Genomic DNA, 11036 nt, shown 5'->3' on the forward strand with positions numbered 1-11036 from the left:
GCAGATTAAGTAAATACAAAAATGAATAAAAAATAAATTTCAGTAGTAGAGTAATTCAATGGGGGAATTAGGAAAGTTCTTTTATTGGAAGTGGTATTTGAACTAAGCTTGAAGGGTTCCTGTAGCACTCCAAGTGCCCTGCTATGTTCTCTCTCCTCCTTAACACTACACCTATAATATATACCATTTTCAAAATACAGTTAACAACTCATATCTTCCAGAATGCTTTTTATGATTATGAACCTCTATTTTCAATTATTCTTTTACTTTTGTACTATTTTTTGTTGATCTGTTGTGCAATACTGCATTTGATAATGTATATTATGTTAATCCAAATAAAATATAGGCCCCTTTAAGGACAATCATCATAGTGACTGTTTTTCTTTTTGTATACTTTGGGGCCTATTACTTAGTATGATACTTGTTGAATAATCACAAAACAGAAAAACTAGTAAATTTTATTATTATTATTAAGCTATTTCTATAGCCCTTCTGTTGTTATGACAAAGATTGTTATAGAGAAACACAAACATTTAACAACTTCATAAATAAATATAATTTAAATTTAGAAAATAAATCTTACTTTTTCTTTTCACTTTCCGGAACCTGACAGCAGCCAGGTTAATTAAATTCATTCCATATAGATTGTAGTCAATGAAGAGTTGGAGGAGGTAGGGAATATGCGCTTCATGAGGCTGGTAATATTTATTCATTATGGCTCCACTTTGCAAAAGTTCACATATCCTAAAGTGAAGAATAAAATACTTACTTACAACTGAAAACCTTAGAGTTGTGGATTCAGACCATGAGAAATCTTAACAATTATCTCATTTAACTCTCTTATTTTGTAGACAAACTACCTGAATCTGAGGAAGTTTAAGTGATTTGCTCAAGTTCCTACATTCAATAAAGAGGAAAACTGAGATTTAAACCCAAATTCTGTTTTCAAATTCAGTGTTCTTTGAACTGAAACTCTCTTTCTGCTTATCCTACAGTAAGAGAGTTGGAAGATACCTCAGAGATCATCCTGTTCAGGCCATACATGAAGAAAAATCCTAAGGAACTATATCACCTATTATAGTAACAGAGCAATTATGTGAACTCAGAAAAAATGAATATGGTACATGAGCAATCTCTGTGTATTTTTTTAAGCATTTTACTATTTTTATTTAATGAAAAGTGAAACTTTATTAAACAAAATAACTGCATTTCCAAAAAGAATTCTGTTTTTGAAAGGAAAAATCACTTTCAGTTTTTAAAAAATTTAATATGTATTTTTTGTATAAGACTGAAATGATTATATAGAAACCATAAAAAAAATAACAAAACACTCAGCTGATATTATTCTTTATTTTCAGCTAATAGATTTTACCTTGGAAGAATCTGAAACAATATGTTTAGCTTGGCTAACTCAAAAAGAGTTTCTTTCCTTAATTTAAGAATTTATAAAATCCTTTAAAAATGACTTAATGAATCTTACATGTAGAAATAATATAAACCCTAGAGGCTAACAAAAAAGGAAATGGTACAACCAGTAGTTTTATAATGCAACCTTAAAAAAAGACTACTATTACCTCTCTTGTCTCAAAGTAATTTGATCTGAATGGTTTTGTTTACAAAAAAAAAAAAAGGAGCCCTCAAAATTAAGAAGATATACATAAAATCACTTAACTCCAGAAGTTATTTATAGCAAATGAAATGTTATATAGTACTTTATTTCAGAGACTTAAAGAAAAAAATTGTTCCCCAACCACTTTTGCAGAGCAAAAGAATACCTATTCTCCCCCTCCATTCCATTCCTCATTTCTAGTCGCCTCTGAGGAAAGGAGAAATTAAAAATCCTCATCATTTTAAAGGGAAAAATAACTTCTATTACATTTTTAAAAAATTACTTTTTTATTATATACCAAATGAAGAATAAAGAATTAAATTTTAAATTCATGCCAGGAAAGAAAATATAGTCAAAACTGCTATTATAAACATAAACCGGCTCAGGAGGACTTCCTTTTTAGACCTAAAGATTATCCAGAGAACTAGAGCTCTAGTTCATAATCTCAGAAATGATGAATATCTATCATGTTAAAAAAGCTTTGAAATGTAGCCAGGCTAAAGAGCAGAAATAACTGTAAAGAAGAATGTGCCTATTCACCCTAAGCTAACTTCCAGACTGGTCCCTTGGGCTTATTTTTTTTAAGTTTTATTCATTTAAGGCAAAGGGGTCAAGAGACTTGCCCAAGGCCACACAGCTAGGTAATTATTAAGAATCTGAGGTCAAATTTGAACTCAAGTCCTCTTGACTCCAGAGCTACCTAGCTGCCCCCTTCCCTTGGACTTATTTTGCTTGTTTGTTTTATTTAAGGCAATGGGGTTAAATGACTTGCCCAAGGTCACACAGCTAGACAATTATTAAGTGTCTGAGACTGGTTTTGAACTCAGATCCTCCTGACTTCAGGGTTGGTGCTCTATCCACTGTACCACCTAGCTGCCTCCTTCCTTGGGCTTATTTTAAGAAACACCAGGGATAAAGCCTAGGAAAAGTCATTCTAAAATTTAACAATATGAAGTGGAAGGAGTACTTGAAACAAACATCAAGGACAGTAATTTTATTAACCAAATCTATTTGCCTCAAACTTTCTCCATTGTTTAAAGTGAGTAAACTCTGGATTATTGGTCCTTGAACATTATGGTGTGCTCTCCATTAGACCGTGAACTGCTTGAGAACAAGATATTGTTTTTTGCCTTTCTTATAACCCAAGCACTTAACAAAGTCCTTGGCACATAGTAGTAACTCCAATGTTAGTTGACCAGTTATATGTATTTGTAGATATAAGATAGACAATAAATAAAATGACATGCAAATATGTTAATTGTTGCTATTCATTAACAATGACAGAGCCCATGGTCTTCCTTTAAGGAGACCTAGTTTCTGGATAGGGCTGGGCTTGGCATCAACCAGGCAGTAAGCCTTCCTGAGGCCCTCCTGGGTGTCAGGTCCTGTGCTCAGCACTTGGAATCCAAAGAAATGTAAAACAGGCCCCAGTCTCAAGGACAAGCTGATGGGAAAGAGAATGTGCAAACGATGATGTACAAATGAACTATATAAAGGATAATTGAGAAATCATCAACAGAGGAAAGGTGATAAGAAGGGTGATAGGGAAGATTTCTTGTAGATGAGATCTTAACTATGGCTTCAAATAAGTCAGAAGGTGGTGATGAGAATGAAAAGTATTTTATGCATGGAGAAGAGTCATTGAAAATGTCTGGAGTCTGTAGATGGAGTGTTAAAACAGCAAATACCAGTGTGAATGGATTGCAGAATTCATGGTTCAAGAGGGAGATGGACAGCTAGGTGTTGCAGTGGATGGTGCAGTGGACAGAGCACCGGCCTTGGAGTCAGGAGTACTTGAGTTCAAATCCGGCCTCAGACACTTAATAATTACCTGTGGGGCCTTGGGCAAGCCACTTAACCCCATTGCCTTGAAAAATCTAAAAGTCAAAAACAAAGAAGGAGATGGCAAAGGTGTCAGGAGGTCAGGTTGTAAAGGATTTAAAATGATTGAAATATTGCCTATGACATTAGCTTTGTGACTATAGGCAACTTATTTAACTTCTTTTGAACTTCAAACTCTCTAAGATTATAAACTGCAATCATAATGACATCTGATTCAGTGGAAAAAGCTCCCATATGAACAAAGTAACAGTTTCTTAAATATTAATATATTATTAAAACTATTCAGTTTCTAATTTCACTATTTCTGTACCTTTTCACCATTGCAGGATTATAAAGGTAAATCTTCATAAAGTGTCTCTCCTTCTCATGATAACCATAAAAAGGCCTGTAATAGAAGAAAACAGACATTTAAATTATTTTCATTATAAAATAATGAAGAAATATACTTATCACACCAGGGAAGTTTTATTCTTTTTTTTTTTTAGGCTTTTGCAATGCAATGGAGTTAAGTGGCTTGCCCAAGGCCACACAGCTAGATAATTATTAAGTGTTTGAGGCCAGATTTGAACTCGGGTACTCCTGACTTCAGTGCTGGTGCTCTGCCGCCCCGAAGCTTTATTCTTTCCAAAGTCTTTTACTGACAGTATAATATACTTGATAAGGCCTTCCAGTTAAGTATCAAGTATCAAATCTACAAATGTTTTGTTAGTATGTGCCACATCAGTGGCAAAGTAAACTTTAAAAAAATTTATTCCTGGCATACTATATAATATGAACTATTAATGGTGTATTTCTATAGTGCATTTAATTTAATAAGAAAACCCATACAAGATTCAAACTAACAAATAATTATAAATAAATATTCAAATCGGGCTTCTTACATAGTCTGCTGTTTCTACTACTTATTGTTTCAATTTTTTCACCTCCTGACCAGTGGTCTTCTCTCCCTAGGGATGTCTCTACCCTCCAGTCTTCTCTTCTGGTTGGGCTTACTCTCTTGGCATGGGCTTACATTTCATAGACTGCTCAGGCCATGTTTCATTCCTGGCTCTCCTCCTCACTCTCTGGACTATTCTACCTCCTCCCCAACAGTTTTTTCCTCCTTTCCTTCTTCAATCCACTGTTCTTCCCGATCCTCTCCAGTTCCCATGTATGTGTTGTCTTCTTCCATTAGAACATAAACTCCATGAGGGAAGAGACTTTTAAAAAAAATTATATTTATATTCCTAGTGATCAGCACAGTGCTTGGGACAAAATTAAATGCTTAACAAAACCTTAATCTATCTGTACTAGAGCCAAGTTCTCTACATGTGCCCTTTCCCCACCAGTTCTTTAATTATTTTTTTCAATTCTACATAATCTCTCCTGTGATGCCCAGGAGATCACAACTACAAGAATATCCCTTCTCTCCCAAGGCTTTAACCTCTCTCTTTACTGTTTTTTTCCCTACTCCAATCAATCAAAACTATTTATTAAGCATCTACTATGAACTAGGAACTGTGCTAGATACTGGGGATATGGAATGAGGCAAAAGACAGTCCCTGCCTTTCAGAAGCTTAGACTCTCAGGAGAAGACAATATGCAAACAAATATAGACAAAGCAAATTACAAAAAGTATAAACAAGTCTAAGTCTTTTTTATCTTTCTAAAACCTTTATCAGACCCCAATAATATCTATAGGCTATTGTCCTATAGTCCTTTTGCTCATAGTTAAAATCCCAGAAAAGATAACTGATAGTCATTGATTCCCCTTACTCTCTTCTTACTCCTCAAGCTTTTACAATCTGGCTTTGGGTTTTATCACTGAATTGAAATTATTCTTGGTTGTATGTCTGCATCTATTTACCTTGTATATTATTATAATATTATAAGATTATTTTTTATCCATTATGATAGTTGCTATATAGGCTTGTCTGGTTCTACCTGCATTTCTTTGGTACTTGATCCTTTTCTTTATGACTTCTTGCACTATTTTGTTTTCCTGGATATTTTCATTTGAGAATTTGTTCAAGAACTGGTGGATTCTTTTTGTTCTAATTATGTTTTCTGGTTCTAAAAATATAGCAATTTCATTTAATTTCTCAAGATTAAGATGTTTATAGATCTTTCATTTCAACAGACAGTTGGAGATAGACACTGGAAGTCAGGAAAGATGTAAGGACTAGATAAAATGGATCTGGGAATCATCTTTGAGATGATAATTGAATCCATGGGAGATGATGAAATCTCCAACCAAAAGAATATATAGAAAGAGCAGAGCAGCGAAGCAAAGAGCAGAGAAGAGAGAAGAGAAGAGAAGAGAAGAGAAGAGAAGAGAAGAGAAGAGAGAAGAGAAGAGAAGAGAAGAGAAGAGAAGAGAAGAGAAGAGAAGAGAAGAGAAGAGAAGAGAAGAGAAGAGAAGAGAGAAGAGAAGAGAAGAGAACCCAGGTCAGAGCCTTGGCAATACCCACATTTAGCAGATGTAATTAAATGAAGAATGAGCAAAGGAGACTATATCAAGGAGAAGAGTATGACTGAAAAGTGTCGAAAGCTGCAAAATACTGGATTAGTATGAGAACTGAAAAAAAGACCTTAGATTTAGCAATAAAAAGATTGATGGTAACTTTGGAGAGAGCATTTAAATGATGAGGTCTTTGAGTTCAGAAGGAAGGAAACAGAGTCTTCTGAATAGTTTTCTGAAGGAGTTAAGCCAAGAAAATAGAGCTATAAGATGAGTTATCTTGGAAACAACCAGTGATAATTTTTTTGAAGATAGAGGGAAGACCTGCATGCTTATAAACAGCAGGGAAACACTCAGAAAACTGACAGATATATAAAGATTAGTGAGAGGCTGTAAACAGTTGAGTGAATAATCTTCTGTAAAAGAATAGTTGGAATGGGATCATTTGGTAAATAAGGGGCCTTGACAAGAAGGGCCACCTCTTCATTTAAGATAAAAGTGATGGAGGACAGTAGCAAAAGAGATCTGACCACATGTGAGATGAGGTGACAAAGCCTCAGTGAAAGGATTAATTTTTGCTCCAGTGAAATATGAGAAAGTTCTTAGCTAGGAAGGGAAATGCTAGGGAGGAGTGGGAAATGGGAGGTTTGAGGAAGATCAAAAAAATTCGGGGGAAAGGTATTATGGTGAGTGGACGATAAAATCTCTAAGAAGTGAATAGAGCACTGACCTTGGAGTCAGGACGATGGGAGTTTGAATCCAGTCAGATTCTTCTCTTGACTTGATACTTAGTGGTTATGTAACTTTGGGCAAGTCACTTAACCCTGACTGCCTCACATCCAGGGCCATCTCTAGTTGTCCTGATCCATAGCTGGCCACTGGACCCAGATGGCTCCGAAGGAGAAAGTGAGGCTGGCAACTTAGCATAGCACCCCCTCACTCTAATCCAATTCATGGTCTTCTTTGAGGACGAAGGACAAACATCATCACCCAGTTGAGATTATCATCATGGTTTCATGATTGTCTCCGGCTTCATTCAGGAGCATTTTTGAATAAAGGCAAAAGATGGCAGGAGTAATCCAAGTATTGGGCTTGGCAGGGCAAGATTGGGGATCGTGGTCAAGGCACTGAAGAAAGGAAGAACGTATAGAGCTGAACTGGATTATTAAAGGGTCAATATGTGGAATGGAAGAGAGAGTGGACACTGCAAGAACTATAGGATTGAGAGACTGGAGCTCATATGGAGGACAAAGAACAGCTCACAAAGGAGTCATAAGAAAGAAGGAAAGATGATTAAAAAAATTATGTCAGGGGAGTTTTAGAGTTCAGAATATGGAAACGGAACAAAGTATGATCACCTCTCTGGGTAGCTGAGGTAAAACGGAGTGGGTCAAGGAAAATTCCTGTATCAAGGAAGAAAGTAATTAGGGTATCTGAGTGAATATCAATGTGTATATGGAAATCCCCTAGCACTGAGACAGGAGTTGGGAAAGACAGAAAGACTGTTAGCCAAGCATTGAAATAATGAGAAAGGATGGAGGAGAGAATTCTGGAAGTTGATAGAGATAACAGTCACCAGAATTTCATTTGAATGATAAATATGAATTCAATGAACCTCAAAAGGGAGGCTACTGAATGAAAGTGGCAGAAGGAGAATCTGCAAGTAGCAGTGGGGAGAAATGAATACTTATTGTCTCCTTGTTCATGACCAGTGAATTAGGAAATATGAGTGAAAGAATTAATCAGGAAAGGGTGATGCTGAGTCATCAGTAGGGAGACATCTCAGTGAATGCAATGGAAAGTTGGAGAAAGGAAAAAGATTAAGATGAAAGTAAATTTGTTATCTATAGAACAGTTATTCCAGAAAGCACAGTGGAAGGGGTAGGTAGATTTTGGAGGTAGTTTGCAGTGTGGGGGATGGGAACAAGGTAGCAGGCAGTAGATGGGGAATGGGGTTTCTACAATATTTTGAAGGGGGACATTATGAAAGAGTAGGTACATGTTAATCACTGATGATTGACTATCTTTAAATCTTTCCATATGATTACAAATAATTTTGGATTACAAGTAATTATGCATGTCAATCATTTAAGTGAAACCTATAAAGTCATTTCAATGATCTAAGCAAATACCATAAGTAAATAATCACAGTAGATTTAGAAGGGTATTCTATAAACCTTTTGCTATTCACTTACACCCCACTGAAACCTGAACTTCAACCTCTGGTTCTGATTGGTGAGCTTTTGCCTTTTTTGCCTTTGTCTGGCAAGGGTCAGACCTCAAAGACACTTTATATCTCCATATCACCATTACCACCCCCATTAGAATATAAACGCCTTAATGGCAGAGGTCTTGCTTGCTTGTTTTTGTGGTCTTAGAACTTAGCACAATGGTTGGCACCCAGTAAATGTTCAATAAATGCTCTGTCTTTCTATCTATCCTTCTTTATTCCTGAACCATATTTTAGAAATTTTTTTGTTATCTTCCCCTGTGTCTACTTTAAAGTCACTGAGTCATGAGGCACACACTATTCTAATTTTGAGGGTCTAATAGAGTATTTCATAAAATTTCCCTACCTCTTCATCTTTTGTAACCAAGAAAGGAAGGATTATGTTAGGTACAATTATTTTCAAGATGATCCTTCTTGAAAACATTTATCATGAACAATGTCATGAAATGCCTCATGAAATGAAATTTCTTAGTGCCTTAGGGATGGACAATAAAATCTACTCTACCAATTTCTTTATCTGCTTCTCCAGGAAGAGCCTGGAGTCATCCTCCTGTTTAACTACATTATCCTTTTGCCACCTGGATTTGTTTATAGAAAAAAAAAAAATCAGATTGATGTGACTAAGTTCCTCTGATAGTAACACTATTGCTTATTAGTATGATAGTTTGCTTGGCTGGTCCTTGAAAAGTAGATACAATCTGTGATGTGGACCAAACTGCTGATCTTTCCAGCATGGAAAAATCTGCCAAAATCTGTATTCTGTTGACAAAGTCTTTGAGAAGTTTTCCTCCACTTCACAGTGAAGAATCAGTTACAGTATCATTAGTTTAGAGTCCAAAAAGATCTTAGAGTCTATCAAGTCCAACCCTTCATTCTACAGATGAGGAAACAAAAGACTCAAAGTGATAAAATGATTTGCCCAGGACAACAGAGCTAGTACAAATATGAGAAAGATTCAAACCAAGGTCTCCCAAATCTTATTACAGTGTTTAGGGGGGATAAATCATGTTCAAAAATAAACATGATACAAGGTAGAACATGATAAGGTCATCTGTGTTCTATCACTCCCTAATGTCTGTCCTCTGCCCTTTTCTATGTGCTGTTCCTTCTGGAATTTGCATTATATCATCAACAAATCACCATGCAGCCTAAACCTTTTCATCCACAATCTTTCCAACTGAAACTTTGCTTTCTTTAGAGGATATGTGATTTCTGGGTACCTTCCCCAGTATTAGATAGATCTTTCATACCAACAAAACACCAGGAACTAGGAGGAATAGTCATACTTCTTACTTCTAAGTGCCACTTCTAGACTCTTTCTTTGTTATCATCCCTAAGCAGAACCCTTGACCTTTCAGTTTCTTTGATATCACTCTGTGTTGGTATCACTTCGCCTAGAATATGCATCTACCAGTCTTCAGATCATCATGCCTCATTTCTCAGAGTTCAGTATCTGACTCAGTCTTCGTCACTTCTTTCTCTCTCCTGATCTGCTTCTTCACTGTATCTTAGCTTTTCATGGGGATGATTACACCTTAGATACAGGGCCAGCAAACTATGGCCAATCTCGTTCCCCTGTTTGATAGCTAAAAAAAAGAGGATTTTTGGCCTTTTCAAACTAAATTTTACTACATTTAAAAATGTAAAAACTATTCTCAGATCATGGACATGCTAGATTTGGCTCTCATTGTTTGCCAACCCTTGATCTTATATGTCATTATCACTTACAACAATACTACCTCCTTGATTCTAAAATTCCTTTCATTCATTATAACTTCCTATCCTTTCAACTCTCTCCCTGCTTCCTAAACTAATTCATTGTCATAGTGACCTCCAGAACCTATAGCTCAGTTTTCTCCCCCTTTCTCCTTTGTGCCATTGCTAATTATGTCCTGCCAAATTGTAACTCCTTATTCTCCACAGTATCTACTTTCTGCAAGTGACTGTAGGAAGTCACTAACTCTACTACTGACTAGTTCTGATACACATATTTTCTACTCTCAGTAGAACATTCATTGCTGCACTTGGATCTTTTTATTCTTCCTGATGAACTCTGTAATATTCCCCAAAAAAGTTTCTTCTAAAACTTTTTTCCCCTTTTCTCAAGTTCCTTATATACTCCCTTCTACCCTTTTCCTCTCAGAAGGAGCTACTTTCTTATCACTTATTCTATATTTCAAAACACTTTTATGATATTCCTCATTTTATCCTTTTATTCCAAATGCTAAATAAGGTGAATCACCTCCTTGTCAAAGACTAAATATCTCCACTTTGTCCCTTAATCCTATCTCTTCCAAACTCCTCTGAAAGCTTGTTTGATCAGTCATATCCTCTCATCTTTAATAACTTTTTTTTATCTACTAGTTTTTTCCTAGCTGTGTACAAATCTGTCCAGAGTTCCCCATTCTTAAAACAAAATCCTTCCACTAGATTCTGCTATTCCATCAAGTTATAATTCATTCCCTTTTATGGCTAACCTCCTAGAAAACAGCCAATCTACTCTTTCATCTCCTGCTCACTTTTCAATCTTGCAATCAGACTGCAGACCAACATTCAACTCATATTGTTCTCTCCCATGCTCCCAATAATTTCTTAACTGTTAGATGCTGCATAGAAGCAGAGACATCTTTCATTCTTCATTCACCTTGACTTCTAACAGCATCTAACACTTGACTACAACCTCCTGAAAACTTCTGCCTTCCTTGGCTTTTGTGATACAGCTCTTTCCTGATTTTCTTGACCACCCTAACTCAATCTCCCTGGCTGAAATCATCATCATCATTTTTCACTTGCCCATCTTAGTGTGAGTCTGTTACAAACTCTTTCCTATTTGTCTGCTTCTCTTTCTTTTTATACTATATCAGTGATTTAATTCAATCACATGGTTCCTCTTGACTGGTAGTCCTTTGCACTGC

The 11036-nt window shown here is 35.9% G+C and overlaps 1 protein-coding gene across 3 annotated transcripts in view; it reads right to left on the minus strand.

Annotated features, from left to right (window-relative positions):
• Positions 1 to 11036, minus strand: part of REV3L (REV3 like, DNA directed polymerase zeta catalytic subunit) — a 244142-nt gene that overhangs the window by 141090 nt on the left and 92016 nt on the right. For all 3 annotated transcript variants that reach the window (XM_074187375.1, XM_074187376.1, XM_074187377.1), the window contains exons 3-4: positions 3762 to 3836; positions 584 to 744 (exon numbers count right to left, since the gene is read on the minus strand). In XM_074187375.1, coding sequence (XP_074043476.1) covers positions 584 to 744; positions 3762 to 3836 — 236 coding nt within the window. The remainder of the gene's footprint in view (positions 1 to 583; positions 745 to 3761; positions 3837 to 11036) is intronic.

This window comes from Macrotis lagotis, chromosome 5, assembly GCF_037893015.1.
Source record: "Macrotis lagotis isolate mMagLag1 chromosome 5, bilby.v1.9.chrom.fasta, whole genome shotgun sequence".
Taxonomy (NCBI): domain Eukaryota; kingdom Metazoa; phylum Chordata; class Mammalia; order Peramelemorphia; family Peramelidae; genus Macrotis; species Macrotis lagotis.